This window comes from Silene latifolia, chromosome 11 (assembly GCF_048544455.1).
Source record: "Silene latifolia isolate original U9 population chromosome 11, ASM4854445v1, whole genome shotgun sequence".
In the NCBI taxonomy this organism is placed as follows: Eukaryota; Viridiplantae; Streptophyta; class Magnoliopsida; order Caryophyllales; family Caryophyllaceae; genus Silene; species Silene latifolia.
In genome coordinates, this window is record NC_133536.1 from 194,736,316 (window position 1) to 194,756,096 (window position 19,781).

Consider the following 19,781-nt stretch of genomic DNA (forward strand, 5'->3'; position numbering starts at 1 on the left):
AATTAACTAACGCAGATATTTCTTATCTTTCATGTCATTTTTACACGTTTGTGTAAATTATGCGAGGAATTTTGATCGAACAAACGCATGAAATAGCTAGCAAGAAAAGAGTAACATTTTAATTCATGACATTGCAAAACATAAACATTGAAATATATGAAATCTGTAAAGATATATATTTACATATAAATATTATTGGTATAAAATCTGTTAGCAAATCGACGAACCGGCCAACTTTGAAGAATGTCTTTGGATTGCCTATCAGAATAGTGGAAGCCAGATAACAATACCAAATTATTAACCTAATTTCACACTTCATTAATATTAACATGAATATATAGTAGCATGCAATTGCAAGTGCAATGCATTTTCTTTGCAATTAATTAATTAAGCTTAAAAAAACCCTTAATCATTCTTAATATAAATAATCAGAAACCTTATTTTATGATTAATTAAACTAATCTACCCTAAACATTTAGACAAGGAGGTCGGCTCCTAGGAATCTACTTCTCCTTTTTCACTCCTTATATAACCAACAAACTCTTGCTCTAATTCTTCACATTATAACCCAAATCAACAAGTAAGCAAATTAAGAAACACCCGAAACCGCGAAAATTACAAGAAAACCCTTATTATGGCTAGTGTTTATGAGACAAAAAGGGTAAATGTATATCCAAAAACCATGCAACAACAACAACAACAACAACCCAAAATGATGAAACTTTCCAATTTAGATAGGCAATGTCCTACACTTATGTACTTGGTTTTCTTTTATAAACCAACTAATTATGATTATATGTATGGTACTAATACCTCAGTGTTTAGTAGATTAAAGGAAGGATTAGAGGAGACGCTATCGCTTTGGTACCCGAGTGCAGGAAGATTAAGTAGAAACCCTAATGATGGGAAGCTTAATCTATGGTGCAACAATGGTGGTGCAATTATGGTTGAAGCTTATACACAAACTAGAATGTGTGATCTTGGTAATTTGTGTCATTATAATGAGTTTTATGAGAAATTGGTTTATAAACCTATTTCTAATGGAGATATCTCTGAGATGCCACTTATTGTTGCTCAGGTACGTAATTACTTTACTACACAAATACAATACTCGATGAGATGTTTGTTTGGAAATTTTGTTACACTATACACACTCTTCATACGTTTCATTTATAGAAAAAGGAAAATGAGATAGCACATTATCGGTTAGTTAATACTAGGTTTCACTAAAAATACTGGGTAAAATCATCATTTTTAAGAGAAATTACGTATTTGTGTGCGCAATTACAAAAGATTGTGATTGTGCACAATTACATATTTATGTGAGTTTGTATGGTTGATTTATATAAATTGTGAAACATAAAGGAAAATGAAATAACATCATTAGTTGGTACTGAGTTTCACTAAAATTATATGTTAAAACCGTCTTTTTTCAGAGAAATTACATATTTATGTGCGCAATTATAAAAAGATTGTGATAAAATTGGCATTACTTTCTTATGGCTTGGAAAACAAAGGCTTTGGCATCTAGTTAAAATTTACACCCTCTGTTTCGGTCATTTATTGTCCTATTCCATTTTAGTTGTCTAGTCAATTGTTCTTTATATTTTAGGATTGCATTTGATGAACAATTTGGTCCTTCTCAACCAATTATAAAGGTTATTTCATCTTCTAAGCACATAAACCATACTTATTATTTCCCCCTCTATTTTATAAGTAGTAATATTTTATAAGTAGTAATCTAAGGCCTCTATATAACTAGCTTGATAATGCAAAAAAATTTAAAAAACAAGAAAAAACTTGCATGATAATGGAAAAAAAAATAGTATTGCAAGGATAATTTCAATTTTGATAGAAAAAGTTTATGATAAATTCATTATAACGCGTTTTTTTGTCTAAAAAGGAAAACAACTACAAGGATTGAGTTTTGTAGTGCATGTTATTGGTTATGCAAAGTGACGTAAAGTGGGAAAAAAACTGTTAACAAAATGAAAGACAGTTTTGTCGAGATTCTCTTGGAATTTTCCCTTATTGTTCCCTCATCAACCTTTATAGTAGAGGTCACAGGTGATTAACACATTGTTAATTACTACTACATGTCTTTAATTCCTGCTTGGTCTCTGATTATTTCTGTTAAGACCATAAATTAATCAAAGGTAATAACTTAGATACAATAATCAATGAACGAGAAAAAGGTAGCATGACCGATCATCTTATAAGCCGTAACTCATTAAAAAAAATTAAGGGCTTGAAATTTTGAAATTTTAGAGACTCGGAATTTGAACTTGGGACTTCGGATCAACAGACTCTAATACCAAGATACATAATTATTAATTAAGCATCAACTATAAGCGTAAGCTGATGGCTGAGGTCTAATCAATTATACTACAAGTTGATTATTTATATTGGGGTATTGTTGCCTTGTTGGTTTGTTATGACTTATGATGAAGTTATAATTTTTCAAGATTGATTATTTATATTGTGAGATGATAATAAATGTATGTAGGTAACAAAGTTTGGGTGTGGAGGCTACTCAATTGGAGTAGGAACAAGTCATGCACTCTTTGATGGTCAAGCAACCTTCAATTTCCTAAGTGCATGGGCTTCCAAGTCAAACTTCAACCAACTAAATTACTCACTAGACTGGCATAAGCCAGTCCATGGCAGAGAAAGACTTCAGCTAAACAGTCATCCGACGACAGCTAAGAATCAGGCTACCGCCTTACCAAGTTGCTCGGCTATTCAACATTTGTACCAGTTGATCATTCAAGCATCCCCGCCCAGCGGAATGCTCAATAATCCTCAGTTAATGGTTTCTTCAACTAATCAAGATTGTATTCTTAAGACATTTCATTTCACTAGTTCTATGATTGACATTTTGAAGAGGGGAAACTATGGACTAAACAACATGGTATCAGCTTGTTCGTCTTTTGAGATTGTCACTGCACATTTGTGGAAGGTAAGTGTGTGTTTGCTATAAGTTTCGTTACATTTAGTTCATTAAGGTCTTTGGTTCATCCTAGGGTAGAACTCATGCAATTTGAGCCATTAGTTAACATGAATTCTAGTTCAATGAGTATTAAGGTATAGAACCAAAGTTGATGGTCGAGGCCTAATCAATGGTTTATACCTTGATAGTAAGTTTTTGGGTAAAATCGGCATACCATAAGACATGACAGTTTCGGACTCCAAAGATAGTCTGAAGCCAATTGCTCTCGTAAGAGTGTGACTTTGACACTAATGACCAAAGCCGTCAAATGGATTTGAGAGGTCCGGTTCTGTAAGACAATTTGAGGCCCTATATAATAGGAAAACTTAGTTTTTGTGGCAATTAGTACTCAAACCCAACATTTGGCTAGCGACCAAGAATAAATTAATGGGTATGAGCCCCGATTCTAAGAACCTTTTGAACATGCTATTAAACGGGGCCTGCTAACGAGTTCTCTTTCCTTGTCTTACCAACTGAACTAATGCTGCTCTTATAGTTGTAGACCAAAACTCAAAATCCTCAGCCGATCTGAAATTATGTGGGCTAATGAGATGTTATGACCAAATAATACAGGCAAGGACCAAAGCACTCGGATTAAGAAAAGACAGAATGGTATGCCTTCAATTTGCAGTGGACACAAGGACTAGGCTCGCACCACCACTCTCACCAGGCTTTAGTGGAAACGCCTATGTCCTAGCCTCGGTAGCCCTCTTGGCCGGAGAGCTTGAACTTGCGAGCCTTGAGACCATTGTCAACAAGATAAAGGCAGCAAAGAATTCCATCAACAATCAGTATGTCAGCTCGTATCTCGAGGCACTCGAGGGGTCTGGTGGAGCCCTCCCTCCGTTGAGGGAACTAACCATAGTGTCTGACTGGACTAGGACGCCCTTTCACAAGGTGAATTTCGGACATCATGGACAAACAACTGCTTCTGCTTGTCCACTGGTCCCTCCGGTTCCACAGGTTGCATATTTCATGCAAAGTTCTAAGGAAGATAAGGGCATTGATGTGAGAATTGGGTTGTCATCTCAAATTCTAAATGCTTTTTCACATTATTTCCTCACTTTGAACTAAATGCTACTCTGAAATCAACCTTGTCGTCGTAACTTTATGGTCCTTCGGAAATAGTCTCTATGTTTTCTACATATAGTCAAGATTGCACCACACATCCAACCGACTTGGTCAATTATAGGTTAGTCGTCTCTACGTCGTCACCCTAATGGCATTAATGTAACTTGAAATGTTCGATTCACCTAACACGCCACACGGCAACATATAGTTGGACAATGAGATAATCATATCTATGTCCTTGTATGATAGATGCTCATGCAAGGTGGCATTAGCTAAGATATGTACTAAAATTGTACTTGAGCATTTCTGCATCTGAATATCTGATCCATATCAAATGATAGAAGTACTTCAGTATTTATTGTTGAAAGTAAAATTCTGACAAAATCCGTATAATAGAAATATGATTGTACTTGATCCAAGATTTGCCCATCTCTATGACTATTCTACTCAAGTCATTTTCTGATATAAAGCTTCAACTGTGGGATTTCATGTCAGAATAGCAATAATGTGAAATAGTACTATTCTCTGTTACATAAAATGACATCTATGACGGAATGAGCTTTCTTTAGTTTCGGCACAGTTTTTAACTTACGGTTAATTTTGTGTAAGACTGTTGTAGGACATACACAACTTACACAGCTAATTTGATGATAATAGTAAATGAGGTATGTAAAAGCTACTCCGAGGCCAGAATCTGTGTTCAACTTAATATCTAAGAAGCTAACCTAATCTCGAATTCATCGTGTTTATTACCAGTGTTTCTATTTAGGCTACAATTCAATGGACTGTCAATAAACAGCATCACAGTTACTTACACAGGCAATTCCAAAGAAGAGCAAGGTATTATACGGGCTTACAGACAAAAGTCGGAAATTATAGGAACTGTAAAGGAAATTAGGGAATGTTTTTAAAGTTTTGTATGTAAGACAGTATAATAGGAGAACCAAGAAGGAGTGAATTTTATTCAGAACAATACCAGCAGTTAACAAGTCTAAAACAAACATAGAAAGTGTATAATAATACATTCCAGATGCAAGTTCCCGAAAGCTAACGATAACAAACTCAAATCTCCATTCTACATATGTGTGCATCTTGTTCCTGAGTCACATACACAAAAAATATAACAAACTCAGAGGGACATGACTGGGATTATCAAGCAAACACTAACATTTTTTATCAAAATACATTGTAGACCGGACAAATGTGTCATTGAGGTTCAGATTATTTTCGGGTGCACGGTTGATTCAGGTCATTGATCAGTCATGAATAGTAGTAAGTTTTTGTTTCAAAGTAGTAGTTTCGGGTCTGGTCAGTGTTTTTAGGGTCTGCTAAGGGTCGCCCTTTTCGGCTTTGGATTGGGTCAATTCGGATTAGGCTCTGAAAAAGCATTAACATGAGGCCATAAACTAGTTCAAGATCGAAAGAATATACCTGCAAAAGAACAGGAACATTCAGACTTGATGAAACATTGAAGTTACAACATCTTCCAAGGAACCAGCACCATTAGCAGCATAGTTTCCTATAGGCCTCCCTCCATAATCCATGAACTGTCCTTGCTTCATTTTCACCGCCATGTCCAATCCCGAATTCTGGACTGACTGACTATGTTGGTTGCCTAAGGAAGCATATCTCTGGTGTCCAATTGAACCAACACCCCCGTTTCTGTGCAACATAGAGCTTGTATGGTATGCTCCTTGAACCCCTATTGAAGAATTCAATGAGCTGTCCATAAAATTCCCATGGTTTAGAAAATCGGGTTCAAAATCATTCATCAAACCCACTTCGCATTGGGCATCCAATCTTGAGTCTTGCAACCGACTATGAACAGAAATGTTGGGTGACATGTCATGCATCATACTCTCAATTCGGTTGGTTGAAGTCGCTTCTGATTGCACAGCAGTAGGCCAATTGCTATTACTTCTACTATGATCAAAGACATTAGTGGAAGAATCCGAGGTTACTCCAATGTTATTTGCTGAACAGAATTTGTCTACTCCAGTAACACCCTTCTTCTGTTGAATTTGATCAAATTCCAATGATGTAGGCATCCCTTGAAGTATACCCGTCTGATTCCCGGGCAATATGCCAGCCTGGAATTTAGCACTGTCCGTGATGGAACTACTCGGGATTTGAGTGTGGCCCATGTGAACCATTCCAGAAGGGGAGAGCCCGTGAAGGCCTAGCCCTGCTGGGGTGTTTAATCGGCCAAGAACGCCAGCTGGGGGGACTGATCTAAATGAAGTGTTCTGAAATTGTACAGCAGCATTGTAGTTGTGGAAATTGACGGCATTCATGCGCAAGTAATCGGGCCCACCCAAAGCCGCAACCATGTTAGCTTGCTGGTTAGCCACGGAGCTGATTCTTTTCAAATACAGCCGATATTTCTGCAAAATAAAAAGAAGAGGATTTTGAGGTGTTTAGATTGCGATAATCTTAGGAGGAAACTATTAAAGAGTGAAAGTCATTAAACTTGCCTGGAGATGACTGGCCACATTCTCTCTGGTCAGTTTTTCAACATTCATTAATTCCAGTATTTTCTTCGGAACAGCTTCTGCATTTAAAAAACATAACAAAGTTACTGTTAGTACTTAATTAGTAGTATGAAAATGGAGTCTCATGCACGTACAATTGACAGGGAGAAGTCTTATGCGGAAGGAGTAATACTCATCTATGTAACACTTTACTTTGATTCGACACCACACGGCATGACAGTTTTAACAATTCATCTTTGGTAAAAGAGACGAACTTTTTCACCACCAACACTCACAACAGCGTTTGACACTCTAACACGAGCTCCCTACGACAGTTGTAGCCAAATTAGAGTAATGTGTTCTCAAACCTCAATGTTGACTTTCTTATCTAAAGCCTTACATCTCACTTCCAACCCCATTGTCCTTGGGAGCACCCGTTAGCTATGATACACAGACTCCCTAAGAAGTATTCAACATGGATGCATGCCCAACTGTCGGACTCATCCATCTTATGAAAAATCTGAATGTATTTTTCTTAAAGTGGAGTGTCCAAGTGTCCAAGTGTCATACTCATACCCAATCGCCGGATGTGGACACTAATAAGCAAAGGGAATATTAAGAGTCAAGGTAAATAGCTCATTTAGCGAAGTCCAGGGTCTAGTTATTAAATTCTATGGAAACATGAATAAAACGAAAACATACTGTCAAGGCCAAGCTGATTGACAGCTGCAACAAATTTGCGATGCAAGTCCACCGACCACACAACACGAGGTTTCTTTTGAGCAGAGGGATCATCATTATCGGAGTCATTTTCATCTTGTTCTTCATCATCATCCAGATTTTGGTCTTTTCGTTTCCTGCAGAACTTGACATCCTGATCAGAGTTTGCCCCTGCTAATGCATTTCCATCAGAATCCTTGTCCAGGCAGTTAGAGCTGTTCCTATCTCTCGGCTCAATTTTCTTTTTCCTGATGACATGCTGCCAAATGTTCTTAAGTTCTTCCAACCTAATAGGTTTGAGTAAGTAATCACAAGCTCCATGAGTTATCCCCTTCATCACTAACTTGGTATCACCATTGGCGGATAACACTGCACAAATCAGTTTATTTGTAAACGAGGTGGTCAATCAAAAAACTATTTACCGAGAAAATTTTGACTTGAACAGCGTTCAAGACCATAAAACAAAGGTCTATGTCGCTCAGATTTGGTTACAAGCGGGTCCATGTCCAAATAACGGACTAGGTTATTTTATGAAAAATCTTCATGTTTTGGTCTGAATTGAAAGTGTCCAAGTGCCATCCTCATGTTCACTTGTCCATTGTCGGGCACGGGTACATGAGTAATGAGTTAAGGGCAAGAATCAGAGTAAATAGATGAAAATGACTCATTGAATTACATTAAGAGTACTTTGTATAATCCTGCAGAAAGAACTGACAAATCAATTCTCATAAACTAATATCTCGATTGTAGACAGCCAGTCGTTCATACTTGTGAGATCACACGATACGATAACATATTGTATAAATCAGTTCAATGAAGAACAAATGTTTCCAAAGCTTACTTATAACAGGCAGGTCCATCTCAAGTCCTACAAGCTCAAGCAGCTTAAATCCATCCATATCCGGCATGTGCACATCGCTAATGACAAGGTCGAAATTGTTCTTGTTTTCTCTCAGCATCTTCAGAGCTGTAATGGCTTGGCTTGTAGTTGTAACTACACCATTAAAACACCCAGATAAGCATCCTAATCTTAATTATGCATCAAACATGATACAGTCAAACTTAGCAACACATACATTAACAGATCTCTCACACTCAAAATTGACCAGACCAGTTGACCCACCCAAAAAACATGCAGAAAAAAATAAAAGAAAAGAAGCTAAATAACTGTATGTTATTAGTTACATAATTAACCCATATCATTTCTCAATCATGATCTTAAATTGGTCAATCCTACAAGACAAATATGAATTCTAGCTACATTTTTAGTACTAAAAACGCCCAATTTATTTCTAAAATAAATAGTCAATCCAAAAAGTCATTTGAAAGACAAATAGAAGCACAAGTCTCAGTTAAGCAGGAGAAACCCCTCAAGTGGTGGATCTAGCCGGGTGCTCGCCCCCTCTGAACAATGAAAAAATTTCGATTTTTTTATGATATACCTTACTCCATTAGTAGTTCGCCCCCTGAAAATTTTCGCCCCCTAACCAAAAATCCTGGCTCCCCCAGTCAACCCAAGTCCAAAAAAACATGATCATACTAAAAACATGAAAAATCTTCCTAAAAAAAAAAATCAAATGAATCTATACCAACCACAGATTAAAAAACACTTGGCATAACCAATAAACCAATCAAAATTATATGCACCCTTTAAACTTATACACACAAAAAATACATAAAATGATGAAATTAACAATTAAAAAAAAAAGGATAAATAATTAAAAAAGATGAAAACAAACCATGATATTGGCATTTTCTCAAGAGAGTCTCAAGAAGTTTAAGACAAATAGGATCATCATCAACTGCCAAAACTCTCATACCAATTGGAAATTGATCATTTGGATGATCTCTTCTTCTTTCAATTACAGTCATTTTTGAACCCAGAAAAATTCAGAAAATTTTAATAAAAGTTGTTATCTTTATTATTACTAGATAGATTTGTGATCTCTGTTTAAAAACAGAAGAAATACCCAGAAAAAGACAGTGAAAATAGTAACAATTAGTTAATAAAATGTCACTTTCTGAAATTCAGAAATTATTTTTGACAAATTTTGTTTGGTTTTATATGAAAGATATCATATGATAAGTTAAAATTGAAATGATTGGAGTGAAAGGTGATAAATAATTGGGAATAAAACAGGAAATAATGTTTAAATGTTAATATTATTTAATACGAAGTATAAATAATTTGACATGTCAGAAGCTTAAGACGGATATTGTGGTCTTTAACAGCGAGTTTTTTGTGTCTTGGAGTAGGGAGTTTTTTTTTTTTTTGAAGGGATGGAGACTGGAGTAGGGAGGTTTAGATGGAAAAAGTAGTGTATTTATTTTAAATTTGATTGGATGCAGTCTTCTTGTCTTTGAATTATTTAATGTGTGTATTGATTAACTAATTAAATTAATTGAATTAAATGTGTGTGAAAATAATAATTATAATTAGGATGGAATCTTTAACCATAAATAGGGTCTGTTAAAGCTGGATTGAATGAGCATGCAACCAGTCAGACTTGCTCAAAGTGCATTTCCTTTTCTTCTTTTCTTTTTCAAATTTGTTTTCTTTGTTTTTATTGACAACAATAATAATAATAACGTGTTTGCAACCTGGCCATCTTAATACCACTAAGAGCATGTACAATAGAGAGGATTTACCCTCCTCTTAGCCATCTCTCTCATCTAAGAGGAGGTCCTCTCTATTGTGGAATATGCATAAAGGATCCTCTTAGAAGGAGGATGTTCTCCACTTCCTCTAGTTTTAGAGGAAGTGGAACATTGGCCCTTGTGCCAACTATCCAATTATATTTGTCCAAATTTAGTATTTGCTTTTTATTTTTTTCTTTTAATATAAGTTGAAAAGCAATTAAAATGTTAGAGGATAAAAAAGAGATCCTCTATTGTCAGAAAAAAAATAAATAAGAAGAGGATGAAAATAGTGAGGATGGAAGTGGATGATAGAGAAAGTGAGGTGTCCAAAAAAGAGTGGGAGAAAGAAAAAATAAGAGGATTATAATCTCCTCTCTATTGTACATGCTCTAATTATGTCGATGGTTCAACTGGGTCGAGTTTAGGCCGAGACGAGTCATTTTATATTGGGGTCACTTTTCAGCTTATTATTATCCAGTGCGTCTTGCTTCAGACGGGCCTTTTTGGTCTGAAATAATAAGACGGGATTTTGTAACCATTTTACAGTTAAATGTGACCACTATTGAAAAACCAGTTACCCATTTTACAGTTAAATGTGACCACTATTGAAAAACCAGTTACCATAAGCTGTAACACTACCTATACCATTGTGGTTACATTTGACTATAAAATGGTCACATATACCCGTCTGAAAAATAAGACGAAAAGTGTCCGTCTGAAACAAGAATTTGTGATTATTATCAAGTTCTTTATAGATAATAGTCATTTCAAATTCGGATCAATCGGGCTACAAACCTTGCACGGATCGGGTGGAGTTCTACCGATTGTGTCATTCGGGCTAGTTTCGCCATGACTACATCCAACCCACCATTCATCTGTTATCTATTTCATCTGCCATCGATTATTTGTTTAAGTCGGGTATTCATCCAGCTTTTAGAGTTTGATGGATCGGGTTCTGATCAGGTGTGCGTGAAATTGTCATCCTTACTCGAATCTGTTGACTACGATTTTGGTTTAGTCAGATGGATCTGGACGCAACAGAAGTCGAAAATCTCGGCTATTGTCATGCTTAGTCATAACTAATAAGCAATTAAGCATAGAAAGACTATTGATTAATTAGAGTGTAAATGACAAGTACGTTTGTGTAATTGAAGTCTCCGATTAAAGACTAGTCATCTCTAGGTTCATTGCTCCGCAGTAGGTAGTGTAGTAGGATTAATAAGCAACGAAACATGGTGAAAGCTACTTTTACATGTCGTGACGCAAAAAAAACAAACATGTATTGCGAACACAAAATTTAAGCGTATCTTGACCTAAACTAAAATCCAAAAGGCATCTAATACCTAGTCTCATCTATGTTTTTGTCTTGTGGCTTTTTTTCTGTAGCTTCACACAAACGAGAGTGCATTCTATCTACTTGTTCAACTTGATTGATACAACATTTAAAGTGGCTACGGTGTGAACTAACTTAGATGTGTATAGCAACTTCTGTCTTGTGGAGTTGTGGAATGGAGAGAATTTGAGGTTTTGAAAATAAATTAATGAATTAGAGACTAGTACAAGTCTTTTTGTGACTTTGTGGGATTAGAGACTAGTACAAGTCTTTTTGTGACTTTGTGGGAGTTACACCTGGTAAATGGGTTAATTTGGTTGGGTATAGGGCCTATAGGTTGAGGTTCGGCTTCGTAATAATTCGGACATGGTCGGGTCGGGTCATTTTAAATTTGGGCCATTTTTGGATGGGTTGTTATCAAGTTATTTAGGGATAACAGACAATTTACGATACTAAACATTCGGGTTGGGTTACATAGAGCGGCCAGGTTAATTTGGATTTTGGCTCACATTCGAGTCCTGATTCAAGTGCAGGTTAGATTATTCAGGTCAGGTCAGTTTTGCCAAATCTAATGAGAGTATAATGAAAGATTAATACTAATGACTTAATGAGTTTTGGTGGTCAAGGAAGGAGTAGGGAGCCTCTACTTGTGATTAGATTGGACAAAATTAACCCAACCCGATTGACCTGACTCAAAAAGGCTAACTCGAGGTACGAAATTGACCCAAACTACAATCCTCGAATGTGACCTGAAACATGAATTGACCCGACCCGAGCTACCCGACCCGAAATGACCCGATCCAAAACCACCCGACCTGAAAATGACCCATCAAAATATAACTCTAATTGACCAAAAAAGATTTGAAATGACTAATTTAAAAGCATACTTAACATTATTTACTTGAAAATTAGAGAACCAATTATCAAAACTAACTAAAAATAAGTAATAATACTAAGCATACTTTTTTCTCTAATAACCAATGACCCGAAAATAACCCGGACCCGAAATAACCCGACCCGCTTGACCCGATCAATATACCTGAAACCTGATACAAACCAACCCGACCCAAACTAAGTCGATAATATGATAGAGCTAAATTGACCCGACCCGAATTAGTACGACCAAAACCCAATCCAATTGACCCGTTTGCCATATCTACTTGTGATGGGTCTTAACTCTTAAGTTTGGTTTACCTATTCTTCATGAAAGCTAGTTTAGTAAATGCTTCCTCTGTTCCGTTAAATTGTTTACGTTTTCTACTTTAGATCGTTTCATATGATTGTTTACGTTTCCTTATATGAATGTTTTTTATCAATTAAATGATCACATACCCTTATCTACGTTACTTTTGCACCTTTTTTTAATGTGTGAGTGCAAAAAGATGTGAAGCTTAATAAGGTTATTTTAGTAAGCATATAAAAAGTAGACATAACCCCACTTTCTTAATATTTATGCAAAAGATAACCGTAAAAAATTCAATGAAATAAAGAAAATACTTTTTACTCCAATTAAGATTGTAATAATACGGTCTTCTAAGTGTGTTACTCGGCCGAATATGGCTTACTCGGCCGAGTAAATGTGTCGTGTGTTTCTGGACAGACTAGTGCCCAGGAATACTCGGCCGAGTATACTCTATACTCGACCGAGTACCCGGTCTGACGGTGTTTATTTCCGCGGTTTGACTTAGAGAGGATTAGAGTTATATAAAACGAGATTTACAGTTTCTTAATCATTTTTAACAAAACCTAAACTTACAACGTAACTCTAATCATCTCCAAATCTCTCTCTCAAGTGCGTAGATCTTTCGTGAGTCTTGTTTATCATTCTTTGCGCCGATTGTGTCGGTAAGCCTCTAATTATATGAGTTTCATTAATTTGTCCTTTAGAGTTTTGCCCTAGTTTATGATTTGGGGGAATAGGGATTTTGGCATGTTGTAATTGGAATTACGTGATTGTTGTTATGTGGAGATGACTTCGTAGAGGAGCCATTTTAGCCTGCTTGATTGTCTCATTTCAGTTTGTGCTAAGGTAGGGTTTCCCTACTCGGCTTACTGTTTAATTGATTTATGATTATGCTGTAATTGTTGGTACGATTGATATTGTGATTATCTGTTGTTGTTGGAGTGGAGTTGGTGTTGGTGTTGAGATGGTTGATGATGTTTGCGAGGTGCGTCCTCGACTGAGCGGAGTCACTTGCGGGAGTGTCTTCACGCCCTGGTTTCGCCCTCTGTAATCGTTAACTCGTTATACTTTAATAAATGTTGTTTTGGAATGGTAACTTTGATATACTAGCCTCGGAAAACCGAGATGGTGACGGTCTCTCATGCTGGGGTGGTCCTGGTAAGGCACCTTGGTATGTGCGGGTGTCACAAAGATCCAGTTCCACTGTTAGTTATGTGGATTTATATTTGGATTTAGTTTAGATCTAATAACCGTTGCCATCTCTAATTGCTCCAAACTAGTCGCTCTCGTGCCATCAACCTATTCGTCTGCATTGGTCGGCTCGACTCGGCACGATGGTCAGGTTTACCACCTCCCACCTCGGTTGACTCGCTCCTAAGCCTAGCTCAGCCTATCGCTTACTAAGTCGGTTCAGGGTTGTTCTTTCCAGCCTAAACACCCAAAACAAAGAAAATTTTGGTCTAGCTCACCCTAAGTCCTAACACTTCTCTGGCCAAGTCAAGATCAAGCTGAGTCAACCCCTTCACAACCCACCCCCACGAGCAAGACCAACCCACCATGGTTGCATAGTCGGGAACCAGGTTTGTAGTGTCTTATATTGAAGGATCGTTTTAGGCACCAAAATGTAGTAAAAATGGACCTAAGCTATGGCTTGACCTGATAAACTAGTTCAGAGCTGATCATGTTAAAAAAATGGATAAAAACTACTTTGAGTACTTGGTGAAACTATTTAACAGTCTTATTTATTAGGGCACCTTATTTATTTACTTTTTTTTTTTAGCTTTTTATGAAAAGTATATTATTTAACAGTAAATAAATAATAAGTACCGAGAGAAATACGCCAAATTTAAGATTTTAAAAAAGGCAATGTCAATTTTCAAAACAAAAACTTCATTATTTTTGTGATCCTACCTTATATTAATCTGAACCAGGGGCGTCTAAGGTCCTGGAAAACCACGGGTGGCGGAACTGGGCTTCCGGTTTTGGTCACTTAATTTACAAGCTTTATATTGATAAAATTCAATACAAATCTCAAAGTATACTACACTTATACATTCATATTGGGGTCGTATTTTTTGTAGTGCACCGAACTTCCATTTATTTTAAGATGTCCCTGATTTAAACTAAATTGTATGGCAAATGAGAAGAGAAAAATGGCAAATAACCTTCATTTGTTTAGTGACTAATAATGTGCACTCCGAATTGTAAAGTTGGCTGAGACAGTCTAATGCTGTCTGGGTTGCGTAAAGCTACTAAGATTAATGTTTAAGTATTGAGAAACCTTGACTTTTAAAGAGGGTTTCCATCTTTTAAAGGGCATTTATAGTCAGTTCACTTTATTTGCTTTAGGCATAAAGCCTTAATGGTCTCTCATTTTTATGAAGAACGCATGCATGCCATTTCCTCATAACAAATATTGGCCTGGTGTGGTATGGGATTGTTATTAATTAAATGAGTATTTAGAAATAAGGTGCCAAGCATAATGTTTGTATAACAAAGGAGTATACTAGTATTAATTTTCTGCAAATTCAATTGTCAAAAATAAAATAAAAAAAAGGTGTTTAAGATTTATAACCATGATAGTTTTTAACTTAAAGAGAATTATAGCGACAATTTTTAAGTTGTCAGGGCTTCAAACAGGTAACAAATATATCACCATAACTAAACTACCTTATAGGCTAAGTAAAACACATACTGATGATAAAAAAAAAATATTCGATAAAAAAGATAGCGGTGACACAAAGACTTGACTAATTATACGGACTCATACTAATCTCACCAATGGATGTTACGTGTGTGTTTGACCTAACTTTTTAAAGTGTTTTTTGGCCAAAAACACAAATTAGCCAAACACACAATTACTTAAAAGTTGAAAAAAGTTTCTTAAAAGTTCAAAAATCATTTTTTTGCCCTTAAAAATAAAAACACCAATTTGCTGCTTCTAATTTTTTAAAAAAAACACTTTTTGAAAATCAAACTTAAAAACAAAAACTCATTATTAACAATCTAAACCAAACATGCTCTACATTTGTTAGAATATATTAAAGGGAAATGATACTACTACAAATTTAGTGCAATTATAAAGAACAATAAGTCTTGCTTGTGACGGGTCGGATCTTGCGACGGGTATTTTGTGAGTGGAAATGGGTAGAGGGGACAAGGTGGGCACCCACACCATGTGCTCCTTCTCTCACCCCCTATGGGTTTTTTGTAAGACAATATGGTACCCGTCTCTTGTTTGTGACGGATACCCTCCGTCACAAATAAGAATTTGTGTATAAAGAAAAGGAGATCCGGACCTACACTAATCTTACTACATGGGAGTCCTATTGAGTACCTTAATTTGTACTACTCGTACTATGTATTGCATTATTACCTTGAAATAACAATAACTGTGTTCTCATACATCATCATATCATTGTAAAACAAGAAAGTGATCCCTAAATACGCTTGAATTTGAGCTAGGATAATTGTACCAACAAAGGTAAACAAATGAATAATGCATGGAGGGAGATGTTCTACTCAAACGAAACAAGAAATTTTTCCACAATTAGTTGCTTACTTGTCATTAGATCTTTTTTATTTTTTTGGTGCATAAGAGGGGCGATGCCCCGAAATTAACTAAGAACTAAGCGAGGAAAAGTGACTCCTAATAAATCTTCATGAAGGATAGAACGAAGGCCATCACAAACACGGTAGTAGATGAAGCTGAGTGGATTCCCAGGTTAGCCAACCAGTCTGTCGCACGATTAGCTTCTTAGTAAACATGTTTAATTTGGACAGTCCGACCTTCCATAGCAATTAGCTGTTTGGACAAGAGGCCCCGAATATTATTGCTCAATAAATGATTGTCCTGTAAGAACTCGACACAGGGAGAATTGTACTAAATTGTCTGTTATAGAATCATCAAATATGAGCAAAAATTAGGACCAATTCAACACCGTAGATTGTAAATGTAATCAAATTATAAAAAACGATAAATGTGATTATAAAAGCAACTTTGTTTATTTTTGAGCCTTCGAATTTGTGTATGGTACGTACGACTTGGTGGAGAATGAAGACGGCTGCATGAGAGAATATGAGATTGATGCATGTAATTCCAACAACAAAATCGTGTTGATTAATAATTTGGTCGTGTTTTGCAATCACTTGTTAGTGGCCACCTTTATTGTGTTGATTTAGTCATTTAGTTAATTATAACGGTTTTTCAAGCTGTATAATTATGCGGAAATGTTTTAGCGTTATTTTTTATGTCAAATATACTGCAACTACAGCGGCAAAACAATAAAGTGAAGGAGCATTTGAACCTAAACCTATTGTTTAGGATATTTGATCTGAATTATTAGGCCAAGTCATCCTCGATAAAAGTCCGATGGTATTATTATTTCATCAATTGTAAATCAAAATCAACCATGTCAACAATAACCGTTAACTTAAGCATATCTACTTACTACGAGCTAACAATGAAATATGTGTCTGTGCTAGTTCATGCGCCAACCTATTATCACTTTTATGAATGTACGTAAGACCAAAGATCTAACCTAAACGAATTACTTAAAACGAAATTTTGTAATCTTCAATTAGTTAAGACTACATCACATGATTTGTCAGTAAATCACCTCACTTATTAAATGTATACGTAGCATACGATCCATCAACTAACTAAACAACTGTATTCCACAATATAAAACCCAATTATTTATGTTAAACAGGTAATCTAATTCTTAATCAATTGATTACTTAATCAATTGATTACTAAACAATTAGTATATTTGTGGTAATGGTATAAGAGCATTGGGAATCAAAGAGTAAACTTAAACCATATTATGAATCGATTCATTGAATGGAGATGTTAGAACATTGTGAAGATAACAAGATTAGCACTAATCTGATTATTATAAAATGATAAATCAAACAATTAACAGTAAGTCTTACTTAAGACGAACCCTATTCGTTTTGAGTTTAAGACAGGCCAAATACTACCATACATGATGGTAATAAAAGACAAAACTTTTGGTATTTCTTAGGCAACTTACCATGTAATTTGATATGTATTTTAACGAGTCTTAAGTTTAAAACGGATAGTGTCAGTCTTAAATGAGAATTTGTGAACAATTAATGTGCATAATAGACCAATGAAGAGATGTAATTATGCAAAGTAGGCAAACTTTATAGGAGCACTGACACCCAAAACAAATAATTTGTGACTTGTTTATAGGTTGAGCAAGATTCAGCTTTGTTTATAAGATCTTTGAGATTCCTTGGCTTTTGGAGTCACGTGCATGACGTGTCTTTGATACCAAAACTAATTTGAAGAATGGCATGCCAAACCTTTTGACCAACTTCTGTGTTCAGTTACCTATTTGTGAGAGGACCAGGTGCCCACATGGATGTAAGGGCACTCCAATCATGAGGAATTAGAGTTTTAACTTTGGGATTATGTTGATTATAGTTATGTGATGAGTGTTTGATTGGTAAGTGTATGAGATTGAAATTAAGAATCATGTTAGGGTAGGTATTGGCTAAAAAAAACTTGATTTTTTCTTGAATAAGTTGCAAATTGTTGTTAAAAGTTTTCCAAAATATAAAGTTTATCGCGGTCTCTGTTTTCTTATACGGAGTATAAGTCATTGTTACATTTCAAGACATTTATATAAATCACTTTGTTTTTGCTGGTTGGGATTTGGGGTGCGATGATGGCGATTTTGAGATAGTGGTTATGGGGTAAGGTGAAATTTCAATGACACTATAATGGTGGATATGGTGTAGGGTGTGGCTAGATTAGGGTGGAGGTGGTGTTCAATTGTGTCCGTGGTTAGAGTAAGTTGATATTGAAGGCATGGTTAGGTGGTGGGGTTGAATCTGTGGACATAATAATTAAAATGGTAGAACTAGGTTAGCGTAGTGGTGGTGGTGGTGTTGGTGTTGGTGATGTTGCATGCTAATTTCTAAAGGTAGTGCTAGAAGAGGTGAAGAAGGTGTTCAAGGATGTTTGATGATTTCACCTCATTTAAGATGAGCAAATTGGGTATATGGAGTATTAACTTATGGATGTTTGATGATTTTACCTCATTTAAGATCTAACTTAGGTTATTAAGTAGCAATTTGGTAAACTTAAAGGTTTTTATGTTTTCAAACAAAAGTTGGTAGTAATGCTACTTAACAAAATAAAATAGGACTCAGAGATGATAAAGTTACAATAGAGGCATGGTTTTCATCGTAAAATATGAGGTTTTTAAACTAAAACGGCAAGTTTTAAACTTGGAACCGATACTTATCAAATTGATAATATAAAAAAAAAGTTTGTGTTAAATATTTGAGTTTCAATTGAAGTCCCGAATTTCTTACTTAAAAACTCAAAGTTTCAACATCAAAAACATGAATATTCAAGGTAATACAAATTAGTTTATTTTAAGCATATTAAAATCGCAAATATGGTACCTTAGAAATATAATTTCATACTTGTGAGTGACAGGGTGTTACAGTCGGGGTCGCCATTCATATTCTATTACGGCTAATTGATTGGCGCCACGAAGATGGTTGGGGGGATCGTTTGGAGACAATATTTGCGGAGGTGGTCGAGGTGGGGATCCTCGTTATGCAATGGAGAAGACTACATTACCAAAGTTTGTAGCTTTTGTTCCTACGAGTGTTATGTGTTCCTCGTGTTTATTGGGCTAATTCTTCTATTTTGGGCCCATCTTATACTATAAGACGATTCTGTATGAGAGTTGCTAAAACTAAAAAGTACAACTAATAATTAGGCCCTGTTCTTTTGGACTTAAAGTCACTTAATATAAGTTCAGTTCAGATCCTATAAGTTCAGTTCAGATTCTATAAGTTCGATTCGATTCGATCCTATAAGTTCGATTCGATTCGATCTTATAAGTTCGATTCGAATCCTATAAGTTGATTCGATTCGATTCGAATCCTATAAGTTCGATTCGAGATCCTATACCTCACTTAATTTAAGTTCACTTGAATCCTATAAGTTCGATTGATTCGATTCGATTCGATTCGAATCCTATAAGTTCGATTCGATTCGAATCCTATAAGTTCGATTCGATTCGAGATCCAATAACTTGATTCGAATCCTATAGGTTGATTGATTCGATTGATTGATTCGATTCGAATCCTATAAGTTCGATTCGATTCGATCGAGAAGTTTGATCCAAAAAGAACAGGGCCTTAGAGGCGTTTAATAGCGGGCTTGGGCTAGACATGGACAAACCTACAGTTGAAAAAATTGCTTCGCGGTATTACTAGTTCCATTAAAGTGGGGTTGGTTCGATTGTAGAAGTCCACCCATCAAAATAGGCAGGCTTACTCGCGGGATCGTGAACTGAAAGTTAAAATAAAAACCAGTTGTTAACC

At 35.8% G+C, this 19,781-nt stretch overlaps 2 protein-coding genes and 1 long non-coding RNA gene across 5 annotated transcripts in view; 1 reads left to right on the forward strand and 2 right to left on the reverse strand.

Moving 5' to 3' along the window:
• The first annotated feature begins 584 nt into the window (after window positions 1–584).
• Window positions 585–4,519, forward strand: LOC141615270 (brassinosteroid-related acyltransferase 1). The gene is made up of 3 exons (XM_074433695.1): window positions 585–1,078; window positions 2,507–2,959; window positions 3,563–4,519. Exons 1-3 carry the CDS (start codon window positions 635–637, stop codon window positions 4,061–4,063), a joined length of 1,398 nt encoding a protein of 465 aa, XP_074289796.1. The 5' UTR covers window positions 585–634; the 3' UTR covers window positions 4,064–4,519.
• A 476-nt stretch (window positions 4,520–4,995) lies between these two features.
• On the reverse strand, window positions 4,996–9,545 carry LOC141612235 (two-component response regulator ORR24-like). 2 transcript variants are annotated; one of them, XM_074430970.1, is made up of 6 exons: window positions 8,991–9,545; window positions 8,093–8,245; window positions 7,234–7,620; window positions 6,535–6,611; window positions 5,492–6,444; window positions 4,996–5,158 (listed from the first exon to the last, which is right to left on the reverse strand). In XM_074430970.1, exons 1-5 carry the CDS (start codon window positions 9,121–9,123, stop codon window positions 5,512–5,514), a joined length of 1,683 nt encoding a protein of 560 aa, XP_074287071.1. In that variant the 5' UTR covers window positions 9,124–9,545; the 3' UTR covers window positions 4,996–5,158; window positions 5,492–5,511. The 2 variants fall into 2 exon arrangements, with proteins under 2 accessions (XP_074287071.1, XP_074287072.1); XM_074430971.1 differs by lacking the exon at window positions 8,991–9,545 and adding an exon at window positions 8,694–8,747.
• Window positions 9,546–15,811: 6,266 nt separating this feature from the next.
• The window catches only part of LOC141612237 (uncharacterized), a 31,965-nt gene continuing 27,995 nt past the window's right edge, over window positions 15,812–19,781 (reverse strand). For both annotated transcript variants that reach the window (XR_012529024.1, XR_012529027.1), the window contains one exon: window positions 15,812–16,299. This is a non-coding gene — a long non-coding RNA (uncharacterized LOC141612237). The remainder of the gene's footprint in view (window positions 16,300–19,781) is intronic.

Bases quoted from the DNA above. Each gene is read 5' to 3' on its own strand.
- LOC141612235 (XM_074430970.1), bottom strand. From the start codon at position 9,123: ATGACTGTAATTGAAAGAAGAAGAGATCATCCAAATGATCAATTTCCA. The intron at 6,612-7,233 runs GTATGTTTTCGT...TTTTAAATGCAG, and splicing joins CAATCAGCTTGGCCTTGACA to AAGCTGTTCCGAAGAAAATA. The intron at 6,445-6,534 runs GCAAGTTTAATG...TTTATTTTGCAG, and splicing joins ATGTGGCCAGTCATCTCCAG to AAATATCGGCTGTATTTGAA.
- LOC141615270 (XM_074433695.1), top strand. From the start codon at position 635: ATGGCTAGTGTTTATGAGACAAAAAGGGTAAATGTATATCCAAAAACC. The intron at 1,079-2,506 runs GTACGTAATTAC...AAATGTATGTAG, and splicing joins TGCCACTTATTGTTGCTCAG to GTAACAAAGTTTGGGTGTGG. The intron at 2,960-3,562 runs GTAAGTGTGTGT...CAAATAATACAG, and splicing joins TCACTGCACATTTGTGGAAG to GCAAGGACCAAAGCACTCGG.